Here is a 20,121-nt window from a genome sequence, read left to right on the forward strand (position 1 = left end):
TCAACGCTTTTTCACGTGTGAACTATTTGGACGCTTTTTTGACGGACATTAAAAAAAACTGTCGTGTAAATGAGGCCTTATTGTATACTATTGACCGTTCACTATAACTTGATGCTTGACGTTATGTTGGCACCATTGCTTTAATTTTTTAACGGACGTTAAAAAAGCGTCCAAATAGAACAAATGTATTCCCAAGTATCTGTTCACACGTCAACGTCGTGCCCCGGGATGTACCTCAAGTCTGTACCAAACATTAAAATCGGTTCAGCGGTTGGGCCGTGAAAACGTAGCAGACCGACACACTTTCGCATTTATAATATTAGTATGGATAAGTATGGATCAATGTAGAAAATACTGAAAACGCTTCAAACTGAGAACCTCGATTCTTTTTTAAAATCAAAATGGTAGGAAGTATGAAAAAAAAACACAAGTCTTCAAAAAACCCCCATTTTATTTCAATACAATAACAAATCTTGTGATATTTTTCTTCGTATTACAATAAAACAAACAAACTTGGACACATTATAACCTTTTTTTTTAAATTTAATTATTTACAATTATTTTTTATACACGAAATGTATAATTAAACCGAAACCTTACACATTACAATGAAAATGCCATCCGAATAAAAAAAATAACTAACAATAGGTACTTATTTTGAGAACGATCAGTGACACAATTTACCTAACTATTAAGAGGTAGAGGAGTTAGGTCTAAGGAACCATAAAATCGATTTTAGAAAAAAAAAGAAAATAAAACTGCATTCAGATTTTTAAAAATTTTTGGATAGGTCAGACACTGGAAACCTCCAAATAATCTTTTTCAAAAATCCTGATTTTACTGTAATCAATAGAATATGTTGTAAGAAACCGACTCTAAAATAATCAGTGAGAGCTAGATTTACAATTTTCCAAGTTAGTTCTCTAACTGGATTTTTTTTAACCCCCGACCCAATAATATATCCAATAAGAGGGGTGTTATAAGTTTGACGTGTGTATCTGTGTATCTGTCTGTAGCATCGTAGCTCCTAAACGAATGGACCGATTTTAATTTTGTTTTTTTTTGTTTGAAATGTGGCTTGATCGAGCTGTGTTCTAGAGTTACTAGAGGATGCCCGCGACTTCGTCCGCGTGGATTAAGGTTTTTTAAGATCCCGTGGGAACTGTTTGATTTTCCGGGATAAAAAGTTGCCCATGTCAATTACAGGGAGGCAAGCTGCCTCGGTACCATTCATACAAATCGGTTAAGCGGACGGGTTTTTGGGAATCCCGTGTGAACTCTTTGATTTTCCGGGATAAAAGTAGCCTATGTCCATCCCCGGGATATAAGCTAACCCTGTACTTTTCGTCAGAATCGGTTAAACTTTTGGGCCGTGAAAAGGTAGCAGACAGACAGACACAATTTGACAGACAGAAGCTGCTTGAAGATTATTTTTTTGAGTTGTTGCAGTTTTGATATAGGGGTGCGATGAACATAATTTACGAGAAATTTTGAAAATCTTTTGTAGTTTTTCTTTTCTTAATTCTAACTTAAGTTTTCCGGCTTACTGTTTGCTCTCAAAATAATGCTATAAATTTACTAAAACTAAGTATCACATAATAATAAAAACTAATATCAACTCATATTGCAACATTGAAAACCATATTTTAAATTAATGGTCTAGTTATGTTTTCTGTTCATTGGTTCCCTCAAAACCACGTAACTATTTCTTAGATTAAAAAAAATTGGACGTTGACTTTGTCTAGGACTATGACATATAATGTCATACATATTTTATGACATGACAAATCCAACATGGCGGATATGACAGCAAAGAATAGCATGGACTTCGTCTGTGTTGGTGTTAGCTGGCGAGCGTGCTCTGCCTTTTTGGAGTGTTTTTTTTTTTTTGTTAAAACTGACTGGAAAGCGCTCTAAGGGGGTGCCGTGCGTGTGTCGGCGAGCGCCGGCACAGACGGGGTCCACACTTGTATAGTTTAACTAACTTGTTACAAATAACTACAAACTTGACATTGGCAAATCTTTGTAAAGTCAGACGAGAGAGAAAAAAAAAATAGCATAACTTCAGCCAATCACGACAAACCAGTATCAGTTTAAAAAAAATGGTATTAAATTTGCTTTCTCTGTGATTCAGATATGAATATTTAAACTTTTATTTTATTTACAACAAGTATCTGTATAAAATCTAAAATCAGAACTAAATAATTATTATTTACGTTATTTAAAAAACATACATTTTGGATAACATCGCTATAAAATACGGTAGGTACATTGAAAATTGTTACTCATTCACTCAAAAGAACCATTTAGGACTTCGTCTGTGGTGGCGTTTGCTGGCGCGCGTGTTATGACTTTTTGGAGTGTTTTTTTGTTGGAAGTGGCCGGTTTTTGTGTCCCGCTGGTGTTTATTGGTGGTGGAACTGACCAAGGAACTGACTGAGAAGCGCTATAGAGGGGCGCCGCGTGTATGTCGGCGGGCGCCGGCACAGACGAAGTCCATATTTTCCTAACTTGTAAATAACTACAAACTTGACATTGGCTAATCAGTGTAAAGCCAGACGAGAAAGAGAAAAAAAAAGAACCATTTATAATATACAAATTGTATGACTATAATGTTGCTACAACAAAAAAAGATATCTATGACGTCACATCCCCATATAAAAAACTGTAAAATGTCAACACCAGTATACACTTATGACCTAGATTTTATTACGTTGCGAGCTTCGTAGTACCTGCAAAAAAAAAACAATAATCAAAGCATCTATAGTAAAAAACCGGCCAAATGCGAGTTAGACTAGCGCACCGAGGGTTCCGTCCTCGGGTATTTTTTCCGACTTTTTGCACGATAAATCAAAAATTATTATGCATTAAAATAAATGAAAATCTGTTTTGGAATGTACAGGTAAAGCCCTTTCATATGATACCCCACTTGGTATAGTTACTTTGAAAATTGAAAATACTGTTTATTTGTTCATGAACACTAATAATTTTTTTTGTGATGTGACCACAAATTCACGGTTTTCGGATTTATTCCTTTACTTGTGCTATAAGACCTACCTACCTGCCAAATTTCATGATTCTAGGTCAACGGGAAGTACCCTACAGGTTTTGACAGACAACGAAGTGATCCTATAAGGGTTCCTTTTGAGAAACGGATCCCTAATAAGGACTGAAATCGTACTTTTGACATGACAGTTGATACATTAAGTTAAAATGACGCGTGAGATCTCATTTTTAACCCCCGACCCAAAAAGAGGTGTGTTATAAGTTTGACGTGTGTATCTGTGTAGTCTGTGGCATCGTAGCTCCTAAACTAATGAATCGATTTTAATTTAGTTTTTTTTTTGTTTGAAAGGTGGCGTGATCGAGAGTGTTCTTAGCTATAATCCAAGAAAATCGGCTCAGCCGTTTGAAAGTTATCAGCTCTTTTCTAGTTACTGTAACCTTCACTTGTCGGGGGTGTTATAAATTTTTAATTGCTTGTAACTTTTTTAACTTATTACTTGTTTTTGTTGTTTACTTGCATTATGTTACTTATAACACACGAATTAAGTTGTAACTTACCGGCTAAGTATTCCTGCGTTGTAGCCGCGACGCGATCCGGAATGCTATGAAAGGCCAAACCACCATTAAAAACATGGTGGGTGGACTTAACTCCTGCCATGGCCACCGCCAGCCCCGAGACACTTCCTGTAATAAAGCCCAAATCTTTAAAAAGAGCAACCGCCGAGTTTCTTGCTGGTTCTTCTCGGTAGGAAAGGCATTCCGAACCAGTGGTAGACGCTTTTGACGATTCAAAAGTAAAAGTCTAATTGAATAAAAATATTTTGAATTTGAAGTAAACTATCGTTTAATTTATATCATAACTATCTGATGCCCGCGACTTTGTTCCCGTGGATATGTGTTTAAAAAATCCCGTGGGAACTCATTGATTTTCCGGGATAAAAAGTAGCCTATGCGTTAATCAAGGGAATAATCTATCTCTATTCCGAATTTCAGCCAAATCCGTCCAGTAGTTTTTGCGTGAAGGAGTAACAAACATACACACAATCTTTCGACTTTATAATATAACACCTGTATTCACAAACGTTACTATGAGGTCTCACGATGCGCTCCAACGCAGTATAGATTCCACCAATCAGATGACTATGTCACGTCAATTTACAACGATCTGATTGGTGGAACCTACACTATGCGTTCGAGGCACTGTGAGACCTCATAGTAATGATTGTGAATACGGCCGTTAGTGCGATAGGTACTTTTTTTTTTCTTTAAATCTGGCTTTACTCTGATTAGCCAATGTCAAGTTTGTGATATTTATATATATATTTGTATAAGTTATTGAATTTATACAAGTATGGACTCCGTCTGCGCCGGCGCCCGCCGACATACGCGCGGCGCCCCTTCAGAGCGCTTCCCAGTCAGTTCCACCACCAAAAAACACCAACTAACACAAAAACCAGCCACTCTTAACAACAAAAAAAACACTCCAAGCAAGCACAGCACGCGCGCCAGCAAACGCCATCACAGACGAAGTCCGATAGGTACTTACATCCAGTATTCTCCTGTCGCCTTCTACCGCTTTCCTTAGAGCGGCGACATCCGCTTCCAACCTCGCCAGAGCACCCGGCAGCTGCTCCAGTACCTTTAGATCTAAAATTGTAGAAAACAAACCAGTTAAATGCGATTCGGACTGAAACCCGAAGGATTTCGCACCATCGTACGTCAAAAGGAAAAACGGAACCCTTATAGGACCACTTTGCTGTCTGTCTGTCGTGTTTGTCAAAAAAACCTATGTTAAATCATGAAATTTGGCAGGTAGGGTAGGTAGGTCTTATAGCACAAGTGAAGGAAAAAAATTGGTTGTCTGTAAAGTCGGTTTAGGGTGAGGCCAAACGGACGTAATTTTTTGAGTTGTCAGTCGCGTAATTTCGGTCGCGTAATTTCTGCTGCATTTAGTTTCATACAAAAGTCCAGTTCATGCCACACGGCGCACAGCTCATTTACGTCCGTTTGGCCTCACCCTTACTGACGATAGTTGAATGTGACAACAAAGGCCGATTGTGCTTCTTTGTCGCTCGTTCCGCGCTCTCGCTTGCACTTCAAGCCTTACATGGAACGCCTCAGAGCGAGGTAACGCCGCATGAGTCATGTTTTTTCGTGCGTGCAGCCGGCTCTATCGAATTATAAGACGTTGTCACGTCAAAAAACCTATGTTAAATCATGAAATTTGGCAGGTAGGGTAGGTAGGTCTTATAGCACAAGTGAAGGAAAAAATTGGTTGTCTGTAAAGTCGGTTTACTGACGATAGTTGAACGTGACAACAAAGGCCGATTGTGCTTCTTTGTCGCTCGTTCCGCGCTCTCGCTTGCACTTCAAGCCTTACATGGAACGCCTCAGAGCGAGGTAACGCCGCATGAGTCATGTTTTTTCGTGCGTGCAGCCGGCTCTATCGAATTATAAGACGTTGTCACGTCAAAATTCCACAGGTAGGTAGGGCCTGCTGTTTCTAGGCCAACGGAAAATACCCAATAGGTTTTGATTCCCTTTTCTTGAGAGACATATAACGAAGTGATCCTATAATATAGACATATATAATAGGTAATATTCAAACACCAGTTATAGTGGTAAAATGTATAAGGCTCATCAGACATTATTCCAACATATTGTACCTACATTTTATTGAATAAATCATTGAATTTGCATTTGAATATAAGGGTTCCTTTTTTCCTTTTGATGTACGGAACCCTAACAACGAATTCAAGCTACTCACACAAACTTAAGAATACTCACGTGTGAGTTGTGAAGTGATCTGATGCGCGTGTCCGTTGCTAAGACGAGGAACTGTCATGGCCGCCGCTTCTGGCTCGTTCTGGAATAGAATAGAAATATTTTCACAAAAACCCGGCCAAGTGCGAGTCAGACTCGCGCACAGAGGGTTCCGTACCTACTCGGGTACTTATTCCGACATTTTGCACGATATATCAAAAACTATCATGCATAAAAATAAATAAAAATCTGTTTAAGAATGTACAGATTAAGCCCTTTCATATGATACCCCACTTGGTATAGTTATCTTACTTTGAAAATTGAAACACATTTTAATTTTTTTTTAATGAATGTAACCACAAATTCATGGCTATAAGACCTACCTACCTGCAAAATTTCATGATTCTAAGTCAACGGGAAGTGCCCTATAGGTTTCTTGACAGACACGACGGACGGACGGACGGACGGACAGACAGACTCGCCATATTAATTGCTCTATGTGTCAAACAACTGTTATATCAAAAGTAGGATTTTAGCCCTTAGCCTAAGGGTAAACTTTATAGGGTGAGTACTTTCTCAAAATGTATGTATTATATATCACTGCTTCGAGTTCGTCGTACCGTATCCGTCTCACGTCGAGAAAAGAAATGTGAACTCACGACAGTGACGTCGACGGTGTCAATAAACTCGTCCTCAGAGTCGTGTCGTGTCCGTGGCGGTGTGCTGCTCGTGTGTATGGGCGACGACGCGCCGCTCGCCGAGCGAGAATCTGTGAACCAACAAAGGTTTGCCCGTTATCGCTGAGCGATAGGAACGACGCTACGTCTATTTGTACAAAGTGTAACCAGAACGCTAGCAAAAATGAAGACAGGTGACAGTACTGATGATTACTGATAAGGTACCACAAAAAATACGAAATTAAAAGAAAAAAATAGTTGTCTGTAAAGTCGATTTACTGACGATAGTTGAACGTGACAACAAAGGCCGATTGTGCTTCTTTGTCGCTCGTTCCGCGCTCTCGCTTGCACTTCAAGCCTTACATGGATCGCCTCAGAGCGAGGTAACGCCGCATGAGTCATGTTTTTTCGTGCGTGCAGCCGGCTCTATCGAATTATAAGACGTTGTCACGTCAAAATTCCTGTATTTTTTAAAATAGCACAATATATTGCAAATAAAACATCCGACTGATGCTAGAGGTCATCGAACGTTCCGTAAATAGGTCAATGCCGCGTCGTAGGTGGGGCATTGACCCCAGTTATGCGGGTTTGAAAAATACTAAATCACTGAAATTGCAAGATAAGGCAAATGGTTATTGGCATTGGATTGCATTAAGGTAGTAGTTAGTATATTATACTAACTACTAGCTGTGCCCGCGACTTCGTTCGCGTGGAATCAGCGCGCATTATATAGCCACGGACGCTCAGGCGCGAGGCGTGTAGTACGTACTCTGTACGTTAAAAATGTTCGCCGTGATTCTTTAAATTGACATAACTTTTTTATTTATGAACCGATTGACATGAAATAAACACTAAATGTTAAGTGAAGCTTACTACAATATATTAGTGAAGACCGTATCTAAATCGAATAAGCCGTTTCTGATATTAGCGTGCACAAACACACAGACAAACAGACAAAAAAATAATAATTACAATTTCGGGTTCGGCATCGATATAATAACAACCCCTGCTACTTTTTTTATATATATTTCCATTGTACAGACACCACTTTTCTACAATTTTATTATATGTATAGATTATAAACGCTAAGTTTTTGCTAGCGTTCTGGCTACACCCTGTATAACATTTACGTACACGTGGGGGAGGTATGCTGTGAGTCGCGACATCTCGCCAACACGTCGCCGGCGACGAGCTCGAGGTCGGCGCTGGGGAAGTTCTGCTCGTCATCGCTGACCGATAGGAACGACGCTACATCCGAGTTATATGACATCGTCTCCACGATCTGTAACACGTGAATCATACCAACCAAGTCGTTTATTAGGGATCCGTACCTCAAAAGGAAAAGCGGAACCCTCAGGGCCTCATAGTATCACTTTGTTGTCTGTCTGTCTGTCCATCTGTTGTGTCTGTTAAGAAAACCTAACCTGTTGTGCGAGTAACTAGCCTCACCGGTAGAGATCTCAGCGAAATTTGAAATAATTGTCCCAAATAATTACCTAAACAAGTGTAAATTAAAAATTTATAACACCCCCGACAAGTGAAGGTTTCAGTAATTAGAAAAGAGCTGATAACTTTCAAACAGCTGAACCGATTTTCTTGGATTGTAGCTCAGAACGCTCTCGACCAAGCCACCTTTCAAACAAAAAACAAACTAAATTAAAATCGGTTCATTAGTTTAGGAGCTACGATGCCACAGACAGGATACACACGTCAAACTTATAGCACCCCTCTTTTTGGGCCAGCATTGTTATACCTTGTGTAACTCGTCGACATATGACTGCATCGCGACTTCTGCTGACATATCCCCGAGTTTGTTCCATGCTTCCCATTTTGCCCTGAAATAAAATAATGAAATAATTACTTAGGGGTATTGAGCAAAATTTTGCTTTCTTTTTATGTCAGATAAAGTTTCACACTAGGATATTATATTATAATTAACATGGTTTTCTTTATAAAAACACCGGCCAAGTGCGAGTCGGACTCGCGCACCGAGGGTTCCGTACTCGGGCATTTATTCCGACATTTTGCACGATAAATCACAAACTATTATGCATAAAAATAAATAAAAATCTGTTTTACAATATACAGGTAAAATGATACCCCTTATGATACCCCACTTGGTATAGTTATCTTACTTTGAAAATCGAAATACATTTTAATTTTTTTCGTAATGTAACCACAAATTCACGGTTTTCGGATTTTTTCCTATACTTGTGCTATAAGACCTTACCCATCTGCCCAATTTCATGAGTCTAGGTCAACGGGAAGTACCCTATAGGTTTTCTTGACAGACATACAGACAGACAGGCCAGACAGACAGACAACTGACCTGTTGACGACGTCCCAAAACCCTGGCTTGTCCTTCGTGCAGGGTCCCTCTGTGGCCTGCTTGTAGTAGCTGTAGAACCGCAGCATCATCTCATTGCTGGGCTGGTATGACCCTGGGGACAAAACCAAATAAACAGATTAAATAGATGACCTCGAGTGAAGAAACTCTCGGTTTCATCCTGCTTCGACGATATGTCAAAAGTTAGGCTACTATGGCTGATGTGAATGCGTGATATCAAAGAATAAAAACCGGCAAGTGCGAGTCAGACTCGCGCACTGAGGGTTCCGTAACTACTCGGGTATTTTTTCCAACATTTTGCACGATATATCAAAAAATATTACCTATATGTAAAAATAGTAAAAAATAAAAGCTATAAGGCCTACCTACCTGCCTCTCATGACTCTAGGTCAACCCTATAGGTTTTCTTGACAGACAGACAGTCACAAAAAAGTGATCCTATAAGGGTTCCGTTTTTCCTTTTGAGGTACGGAAGCCAAAAAATAGGTGGTTCATAGGCTACCTAACGTCAAATGTAGGAACATTTGACGCCTGCCAGTGACGTCGAAACCTCAACGTTTTGTTACAAGTTCCTTAAGACGTCATTTACACAAGAGCTTTTTTAACGTCCGGCGTCCGTTAAACAAGCGTTCGAATAGAACAAATGTATTCCCAAGTATAAGTTCACACGTCAACGATTTTTAACCCTTGACCCTAAAAGAGGGGTGTTATAAGTTTGACGTGTGTATCTGTCTGTGGCATCGTAGCTCCTAAACTAATGAACCGATTTTAATTTAGTCTTTTTGTTTGAAAGGTGGCTTGATCGAGAGTGTTCTTAGCTATAATCCAAGAAAATCGGTTCAGCCGTTTGCAAGTTATCAGCTCTTTTCTAGTTACTGTAACCTTCACTTGTCGGGGTTTTATAAATTTTTAATTTAGGACCTACACTTGTATATTTTTGTAGTGCATTTATTTCTTACTAGTTTATGCTCGCGACTTTGTTTAGTAATGAGGAATACGATGACCGAAGTAGTAAAAAAGCTTCCACCGATAGTTTCTGTTATCACGGGTCGGCTGATATGCCGTCGACAAATAAATAATTTATGTCAAGCTACTCCAACTAGCTATCATAATTTTATTATCATATTAAGATTTTAGGTCACTATACCTACATAATGATAATAACATTTATTTTCTGTTTGTTTTCGATTGTAAAATACATTGTTCATAAACTACTTTAAAATACTGCAGTACCTTATACTTACTAGTGTAAATTAAAAATTTATAACACCCCCGACAAGTGAAGATTACAGTAACTAGAAAAGGGTTGATAACTTTCAAACGGCTGAACCGATTTTCTTGGACTATAGCTAAGAACACTCTCGACCAAGCCACCTTTCAAACAAAAAAACCTAAATTAAAATCGGTTCATTAGTTTAGGAGCTACGATGCCACAGACAGATACACACGTCAAACTTCTAACACCCCTCTTTTTGGGTCGGGGGTTAAAAACTAAACTTTTACTCAGTAAATGCAAACGGGTTACCGTTAAAATCTAGTTTTTGTCTATGAAAGTCTATAATTTATTCTAGATCTTAAAGAGGGGCAGACGGAATAAATGAGTATTTTGAACTGTCTGTAGTGTAACCTGATTATTTTATTCTAATTAACTTATATCATACTTAAATTAGTTTCACAGTTTTGTTACACATACAACAAATTTTAAGCGTCTTCAAAAAACCGGCCAAGTGCGAGTCAGACTCGCGCACTGAGGGTTACCTATTCGGGTATTTTTTCCAACATTTTGCACGATAAATCAAAAACTATTATACATAAAAATAAATAAAAATCTGTTTTAGGATGTGCAGGTAAAGCCCTTTCATATGATACCCCACTTGGTATAATTATCTTATTTTGAAAATTGAAACAATTTTTTTTTTTAATGATGTAACCACAAATTCGCGGTTTTCAGATTTATTCCTGTACTTGTGCTATAAGACCTTCTTCTTCTTACGTTGTTTCCTCAATTTTGAGGGTCGTGACTCCCCTTTGATGCAACCTTTGCTACGATGTTCTACCATTGCTCTCGACTTCTTGCCGCGTTATAAGACCTACCTACCTACCTGATTCTAGGTCAACGGGAAGTACCCTACAGGTTGCTTGACAGACACGACGGACAGACAGACAGACAGACAGACATCAAAGTGATTCTATAAGGGTGCCGTTTTTACTTTTGAGGTAGGGAACCCTAAAAATGTAAATCCTTGCGGATGAAGTCGCGAGCATCATCTAGTACTTACTATTTAGGCTGAAATCTATAAAGCTTTGACTTTGACTTTGCTCTGACTTAAGATTGAGTTAAAACGAGACAGATTTATGTGAGAGATATAGCTCTATCTCGTTTTAACTCTGTCTTTTGTCTAAGCAAAGGCAGAGCGCGCTCTATAGATCTCACCCTTATAGAGAGTGAGCCAGCGCGTGCCAGAGCTTCGTTATTTTATGAAAGCTGAAAGATGTAACCACAAATTCGCGTTTTTCAGATTTATTCCTGTACTAGCTGATGCCCGCAGCTTCGCCCGCGTTGATTGGTCAGATCCCCTGCAGCATCAGGATTGAGGAGTTGGACTCCAAATTTTTTATGAAACAATGTCGCAAAGTTCCGCTATCGATTAAAAAAGTAATGACGCAAATCGGTTCAGAAATCTCGGAAATTTCGGTGTACATAGGTAGAAAAACACAACTCCCTTTTTGAAAGTCGGTTAAAAAGTAGCCTATGTTACTCCCTGGTCAATTCTCTACTTTTCTGTGAAAATCTCGTCAAAATCGGTTCGGCTGAACCGATTTTGACGAGATTTTTCCAAGATTAGCCTTTTCAAACAGACAGACAAAAATTTTAAAAACGTGTGATTCGGTTATAGTATCGTTCAAATAACCATATGACCTTAATATGCGGTAGTTATTTCGAAATTACAGACAGACACTCCAATTTTATTTATTAGTATAGATTTGTGCTATAAGATCTACCTACCTACCAAATTTCATGATTCTAGGTCAACGGGAAGTACCCTATAGGTTTCTTGACAGACACGACAGACAGACAGACAGACAGACAACAAAGTGATTCTATAAGGGTTCCGTTTTTTTCGTTTTGAGGTACGGAACCTTAAAATCCTTCTAAACTGCATGCATTTGAAGTAATGTTAAGTGTAAATAACTTGATAAGTTAGTGAACTTGTTAACCTTGCATAACTAATTACAGCTTAGACTGGTTTCAAGTAATTTTGCCTTATGTGGTTAACGCAAGAAAAATGTTCCAACCAAAATAACTTTTTACCCGACTGCGGCAAAGCCAAAAGGGTTATGATTTTAGCAGTCTATGTATGTATGTTTGTATCCAGATTCTGTGTGTCCCACCGTAGTGCCTAAACTACTAAGCCGATTTTGATGAATGAGGTCTCCATTGATTCGTTGTAAAGGTCCGGGTGACATAGGCTACATTTTGTACGAAAAAAATTTACCTAACGGATGTTACGTAAAAAAAAGTAGGGGGTCTCCAAAAATATTTTTTTGCTATTGTATCGAGTGGGATGTCAAATAAAGAGGAGAAAATTCTGAGTTTATAAATCTGTACTACTTACAATATTAAAATATACCAAGCGACAGAAAAACAATTTTACTATAATACTAGCTGATGCCCGCAGCTTCGCCCGCGTGGATTGGTCAGATCCCCTGCAGCATCAGGATTGAGGAGTTGGACTCCAAATTTTTTATGAAACAATGTCGCAAAGTTCCTCTATCGATTAAAAAAAAATTACGCAAATCGGTTCAGAAATCTCAGAGATTTCGGTGTACATATGTAGAAAAACACAACTCCCTTTTTGAAAGTCGGTTAAAAAAGTAGCCTATGTTACACCCTGGTCAATCCTCTACTTGTCTGTGAAAATCCCGTCAAAATCGGTTCAGCCGTTCCAAAGATTAGCCTTTTCAAACAGACAGACAGACAGACAGACAGACAGACAGACAGACAGACAGACAGACAGACAGACAGACAGACAGACAGACAGACAGACAAAAATTTTAAAAACGTGTGATTCAGTGTTGGTATCGTTCAAATAACCCTATGAGCTTAATATGAGGTAGTTATATCGAAATTACAGACAGACACTCCAATTTTATTTATTAGTATAGATTTCAGTGTTTATTAAGACAATCGCAGTCGGGTTTTAGTTTTCAACTTTATCTTGTTTGCTTTTCTGACCGCGCCTCCGTGCCGCGTCTATGCCCTAGTAAATAAAACTTAGTTTCAGTTATCAAGAAAGGCGCCGCGCTCTCTGTGCCTTGGCTGTGCCTTGCGCTGATGAAGATAGTCAAACTTAAAACTATAGTGGACCCCCGGTAATCCGACAAACGTTTTGCAGGACATTGTCGGACTATCGAATTTATCGGATTATTGAGTACTGCCTAAGACCCCCTATAGTCCGATTTTTTTTACAATAGAGTACCTTGTAATCCGACAAATTACAAATCCAATGATAAGATTCCATATGTCATACATACTCTGAAGTACATGTCATACTTCACTATGTATGCAAATTTAGTAAATTCAATAATAATAGACATGTCGGATTACAGGGGGTGCCGGATTAGACAGGGGCCGGATTACCGGGGGTCAACTGTAATTTGTTATGATTTATGACTTACATAAAGCTTAGGTCATTAGCACACCATAGTGAGTGAAGGCACTTTTGCTTGGCACAAGTAAAAAATGGAAAGTAGGTAGGTGATGTAACATCATCTTTTACGAATATCTGTAAACTTTAAGGGGCATGAGACGGGTCTGCCCACGAAATTCAAATTTAATTTGGTTTTTCGCAATTTGTAAACTAATACGACAAAGTAGGCTTGTGGCACTTTAATTGCTCCAATGGCAGTATTACTCTCACGGGTTTATATAAAAATCTTTACTTGAAAGGGTCCAGTTTAAGAAACTAGCTCTAGTATCGACTAATTTGTGAGTAACAGTCGATACTAGAGCTAATTTCTTAAACTGGACCCTTTCAAGTAAAGATTTTTATATAAATAGATGGGGATGACACTGTTACTGTCGCAAAGACAGACAGACGGGCACACTTTCGCATTTATAATATTAGTATGGATAATATTATGGAAGTATGGATTTCACTCGCCCGATTTATAAAATCCCATAAAGCCGGCGCACATAGGGCGGAGCGCAGCGCAGAGCATTTTTCACAGTCAAAATACTATCGACATTGTCCTCATTGAAATCACACTAATATTATAAAGGAGAAAGTTTGTATGTGTGTGTGTGTGTGTGTGTGTGTGTGTTTGTTACTCCTTCACGCAAAAACTACTGGACGGATTGGGCTGAAATTTAGAATGGAGGTAGATTATACCCTGGATTAGCACATAGGCTACTTTTTATCCCGGAAAATCAAAGAGTTCCCACGGAAATTTTAAAAAACCTACATCCACGCGAACGAAGTCGCGGGTATCAGCTAGTAATATCTAAAATCAATTGTGCATCCGTGCGGATACTCGCGCATCCGCGCGCAGTCCCGCACGTGCTCGCGCATTCTCTGGTAGAAATTCGCATAATGTGTCACGCGATTAGAAAACTTCGCGGGCATGCTCTGCGCTGCGCTCCGCCATATTATGTGCGCCGGCCTTTACAGTGACGTTCATGGTATGATGTATGTACTAACTACTAATGAAAGACAATGAAGATACGACGCGCGACGTTACCTTCAAGGCGTATTCAAGTTACAAAATCGATCGCCCTTGATATTTTATTCAAGTCAGATGCGAACACACTTGCTTCTTTTGATTTACATAATTCATCATGACTACCTGTCGCCCGTGCACTACTGAGCACAGGCCTTTTCACAAGTTGAAATCTATAGACTTTTTTTTCTCTCTCTCGTCTGGCTTTACAAAGATTAGCCAATGTCAAGTTTGTAGTTATTTGTATACAAGTATGGACCCCGTCTGTGCCGGCGCTCGCCGACACACGCACGGCACCTCCTTAGAGCGCTTTCCAGTCAGTTTTAACAAAAAAAACACTCCAAAAAGGCAGAGCACGCCCGCCAGCTAACACCAACACAGACGAAGTCCATCTATAGACTTTGCTTAGAGTCAAGTTTCAGTTAAAACGAGACAGATTTATGCCAGCGGTATAACGCTGTCTCGTTTTAACTGTGTCTTAAGTCTGAGCAAAGTCAAAGTGCTCTCTATGGATTTCAAGCTCAGAACCAGAAGGGTTTAGGCCAGTGGCGTGCAGCTCATAGAGGTATAAAAGTACTGCCTACCCTAGTTGTACTAAATCAACACTTGTTTTCTCTGGCATTAGAGGTGCGTGCCTGGGATCGAACCTTGACACATGTCTGCGTATTTCTATTGCAGCTATAACATCCATCACTACCTATTACAGTTCATGGGATGCAGCCTGCTGATAGACAGACAAACAGATGGGTGAACAGTGGAGGCTTAATAATAGGGTCCCATTTGGCACCTTTCCAGTACAGAACCCTAAAAACATGCATTTTGATTGAATACTGTAGTATGATATAATATACTCTTCAAATCTTTAAAAAGAGTTTCTTGCTGGTTCTTCTCCAGTGGTAGATGCTTTTGATGAATCAAAAGTACTTACATGTAAAAGTTTTATTAAATCAATTCTATAATATTTTAAATGCGAAAGTGTGTCTGTCTGTCTGTCTGTCTGCTACATTTTCACGGCCCAACCGCTGAACCAATTTTAATGAAATTTGGTACAGACTTGGAGTACATCCCGGGGAAGGACATAGGCTACTTTTTATCCTGGAAAATCAAAGAGTTCCCATGGGATTTAAAAAAATCGAAATCCACGCGGGCGAAGCCGCGGGCATCCTCTAGTAATATCTAAAATCAAATGTGCATCCGTGCGGATACTCGCGCATCCGCGCGCAGTCCCGCGCGTGCTCGCGCATTCTCTGGTAGAAATTCGCATAATGTGTCACGCGATTAGAAAACTTCGCGGGCATGCTCTGCGCTGCGCTCCGCCATATTATGTGCGCCGGCCTTTACAGAGCCATTTATGGTGGTATAAACTATAAACTAACTAAGTAACGAAAGACAATGAAGATACGACGCGCGACGTTACCTTCAGGGCGTCTTCAAGTTACAAAATCGATCGCCCTTGATATTTTATTCAAGTCAGATGCGAACACACTTGCTTCTTTTGATTTACATAATTCATCATGATTACCTGTCGCCCGTGCACTACTGAGCACAGGCCTTTTCACAAGTTGAAATCTAAAACTACTGGAAAATCAAAGAGTTCCCACGGGAATTTTAAAAAACCTACATCCACGCGAACGAAGTCGCGGGCATCAGCTAGTAAACACTATATGTACATACAGGTACTTATTATAGTTTCAACAAGATAACAAGAATAATAATTAGTAAATTAAGGAAATTACTGAGTAACAAACTAGTAAAATTACTTAACAGTTCAAACATTAGCTATGCAAATTGCAAATTGTCAATTATGCAAGATAAATATGTACAAACAAAGACAAGCCTTTGTCAACTGTAGGGTGTATCTAAATATTATATCATCTATCATCATAATATGTGTTCTGCAGGCACTACAGGCTATCATAGAACCTAACAACAGAAGACATATCCAGCCCTAGTTTTTTTAGGGTTCCGTACCTCAAAAGGATACCGGAACCCTTATAGGATCACTTTGTTGTCTGTCTGTCTGTCCCTCTGTCGAGTCTGTCAAGAAAACCTACAGGGTACTTCCCATTGACCTAGAATCATGAAATTTGGTAAGTAAGTAGGTCTTATAGCAAAAGTAAAGGAACAAATCTGAAAACTGTGAATTTGTGGTTATCCAACAGAGGTTGGGATAGGGCGCCGTTACAACCGCCAATTTGGCAAAAGCATAGTTTTTTTTTATATTTCTAAGCTATCTTCAATCAATCATTTATATGGAATTTAATCAGATTATATGAGTGTGTTAAGGGTCAGGAGAAGGTCATTCCATCAAGAAATTCTTCTTATAGGGCTATACCTGGCTTTATTGTCCATACAAACACATTCCACTAATAAGTAATGTACATCTTCAGGTCACAATTGGGGCAATTTAGGAGATAAGACTTTTTTTATTAAGAAACCAAATTTATTTAGTAGAATGTAGTGTAAGGTTATTTTTAAAAATTGATTTGAGTTGTCAAAAATAATATAAAATTATTAATTTATCTAATGCAGGTAGTTTGATAAAATCGATATTTGGCTCATTCGATGTCATACAATCTGTTGCTAGGAGGCCAACAAGATTGAACTTGCATAAATACGGGTGTTTCGAAGGTTTTAGTTCAGTCTCCTTCTGAGATTCGGAGCGATATCGCATATTTTCGGTATTTGGATTGTGAACTGAATAATTAGATGTTGTGATAGCAATCACGCTCTAATTAAATTATTTATTTTGGCATTAGTTTGTTTAGATTAAAACTCTCGGATAACCTTACACATTAAACTTGTGTTTTTTTTGTGTTGGTTTTGGAGAGGACATTCCAATAATTCGATAAAAATATTTAAATAATACCTGCTTTTCTGAGTGACGCCAATAATTCAGAAGCGGGACGTGTCTCACGTTGTCTTAATTTCGCTTTGGTATCTTTTTCGAACCAACCCACATTTGATAAATTTTTTTTAATGAGTTCGGTGGTTTTGGTAATTTGGTGATTAAAATATTAAGTTTTTTTTTAAAGAATTTAGTCTTTTGTGAAGTGGAAAGTAATTTGCAATAAGTGGTTCAGATTTCGTATACATCGAATGAGAAGTTAGTCGTTTGGATTTATTGTTGATTTGATATTAAAACTGAGAGTTCGGCAGTTCAAGGGTAGGTTTTAATGATTTGACGGAGGGCAGGATAGCCCATGATTTGGATTTGACTTAGGGCAAGGAAGCCCGCGACTGACATGACATGATTGATTAGAAACACGAGGACGTGTTAAATTCAGGACGGCCGAACTGTAAGGTTATTTTTAAAAATTGATTTGAGTTGTCAAAAATAATATAAAATTATTAATTTATCTAATGCAGGTAGTTTGATAAAATCGATATTTGGCTCATTCGATGTCATACAATCTGTTGCTAGGAGGCCAACAAGATTGAACTTGCATAAATACGGGTGTTTCGAAGGTTTTAGTTCAGTCTCCTTCTGAGATTCGGAGCGATATCGCATATTTTCGGTATTTGGATTGTGAACTGAATAATTAGATGTTGTGATAGCAATCACGCTCTAATTAAATTATTTATTTTGGCATTAGTTTGTTTAGATTAAAACTCTCGGATAACCTTACACATTAAACTTGTGTTTTTTTTGTGTTGGTTTTGGAGAGGACATTCCAATAATTCGATAAAAATATTTAAATAATACCTGCTTTTCTGAGTGACGCCAATAGTAGATTCATTAAGTGTACAGAATCCTTTCTATTTAAAGAACAGTTGCTAACCCAAGATGTAAGAGGCTCCCATTGAATAGTATGATACCAAATTTCAAGTTTCTTGTTGGTTCTTCCAAAAGGGCATTCGAAACTAGTGGTAGATCCTTTTGATGATTTAAAAGAATGTCTTTTAAAAGTAAAAACAAAAATTATTTCTGTTACTTTTACTAAAAAACCAAATTATGTCTGGTTTCGAATAAAAACTTTATAGTGTTGCAGCATCTCATCACATCAATGTTGCTTACAATGTACTTTATGCTTTGCAAAGGAGAAAGGCAAATATTAAAATGTTTAACAAGGCTAACATGGTTTAAACAAAAAGATGCTGAAATACATCTGAAACCTTAGACAAGACCTGATAACTTATTCTTGAGGCCATTGAAACGGATCTATCCACTTATATGGGAAGGAAATGGTATCTCAATTTAATTTAATTTATTCATTAATGCTCTAAAATCGATTTTTAGCCATATCACTCCTGCATATTAAAAAAAATTAGTGTTTCTATCGAAAGCAAAGGAATAAAATAAACAGATTCGGTCTAGCAAATACTGAAAGTACGAAAGCTCGTGAGTTGAATTCATTATCGCTTACCACTTTTGGGCAAACTCCGAATAACGTTGACCGCTGCATGGAATTTTTCCTCTAAAGACATCCTCAGCTACACACTTTATTAGGCACAACAAAACAACGCACTTTGGACTTGAAATAAACACTTTAACAATTGAATAAAATGCACACAATCACGAAAATTCACTATCGGAATAAACGATAGAATGTTATGCTAGATAAACGAATTATATGATAGCAAGAAACGTAGAAATAAGTATATAATTTAATTTTCGGAAAAATATAGCCTTCTACAATCGTGGCCTTTATCGGACTAGAACAGAAAAAACGATTAATTAAAAAAAAATCAAGTGCACAAGTGAAAGATAATTCAGCTTAGTGACGTGCATCTGAGTGTTGTTACCGATGACATCGATATCGATATCAAATATTTATTGTACTACATTTGGAAACTAGCTTTTTCTTGCAATATAGGTTACTAGAGGATGCCCGCGATTTCGTCCGCGTGGATTTAGGTTTTTAAAGATCCCGTGGGAACTGTTTGATTTTCCGGGATAAAATGTTACCTATGTCAATAACAGGGATGCAAGCTACCTCGGTACCAAACATACAAATCGGTTAAGTGGATGGGTCTTTAGGAATCCCGTGGGAACTCTTTGATTTTCCGGGATAAAAAGTAGCCTATGTCCGTCCCCGGGATATAAACTAACCCTGCACCAAACGTCAGAATCGGTTACACTTTTGGGCCTTGAAAAGGTAGCAGACAGACAGACAGTCTGAAATTTAAAAATTTATTAAAATGACTAGTTGTGCCCGCGACTTCGTTCGCGTGGAATCAACGCGCCTTATATAGCCACGGACGCTCAGGCACGAGGCGTGTAGTACGTACTCTGTACGTTAAAAATGTTCGCCGTGATTCTTTAAATTGACATAACTTTTTTATTTATGAACCGATTGACATGAAATAAACACTAAATGTTAAGTGAAGCTTACTACAATATATTAGTGAAAACCGTATCTAAATCGAATAAGCCGTTTCTGATATTAGCGTGCACAAACACACAGACAAACAGACAAAAAAAAAATTAATTACAATTTCGGGTTCGGCATCGATATAATAACAACCCCTGCTATTTTTTTTATATATTTCCATTGTACAGACACCACTTTTCTACAATTTTATTATATGTATAGATGAATATGTGGAACTTTTATCGATATTATTTAGACAATCATACCACACTGCATCACTATATGACACATC

At 38.3% G+C, this 20,121-nt stretch overlaps 1 protein-coding gene across 1 annotated transcript; it reads right to left on the reverse strand.

Moving 5' to 3' along the window:
* Positions 1-2,504: 2,504 nt before the first annotated feature.
* On the reverse strand, positions 2,505-19,254 carry LOC123878923 (acyl-CoA-binding domain-containing protein 5). Its single transcript, XM_045926299.1, has 9 exons — positions 18,882-19,254; positions 8,776-8,887; positions 8,200-8,281; positions 7,581-7,728; positions 6,429-6,538; positions 5,794-5,872; positions 4,553-4,653; positions 3,565-3,690; positions 2,505-2,732 (listed from the first exon to the last, which is right to left on the reverse strand). The coding sequence occupies exons 1-8, from the start codon at positions 18,940-18,942 to the stop codon at positions 3,568-3,570; spliced, it is 816 nt and encodes a 271-aa protein (XP_045782255.1). The 5' UTR covers positions 18,943-19,254; the 3' UTR covers positions 2,505-2,732; positions 3,565-3,567.
* Between the last annotated feature and the right edge of the window lie 867 nt (positions 19,255-20,121).

The sequence above is a fragment of the Maniola jurtina genome, chromosome 27 (assembly GCF_905333055.1).
Source record: "Maniola jurtina chromosome 27, ilManJurt1.1, whole genome shotgun sequence".
NCBI classification, from domain to species: domain Eukaryota; kingdom Metazoa; phylum Arthropoda; class Insecta; order Lepidoptera; family Nymphalidae; genus Maniola; species Maniola jurtina.

What these genes read in the sequence shown, in the direction of transcription:
- LOC123878923 (XM_045926299.1), bottom strand. Translation starts at nt 18,942, where the DNA reads ATGTCTTTAGAGGAAAAATTCCATGCAGCGGTCAACGTTATTCGGAGT. An exon ending in TCGGAGTTTGCCCAAAAGTG is followed by an intron (nt 8,888 to 18,881) that starts GTAAGCGATAAT and finishes TTTTGTCCCCAG; the next exon opens with GGTCATACCAGCCCAGCAAT. An exon ending in ACACCGTCGACGTCACTGTC is followed by an intron (nt 5,873 to 6,428) that starts GTGAGTTCACAT and finishes ATTCTATTCCAG; the next exon opens with AACGAGCCAGAAGCGGCGGC.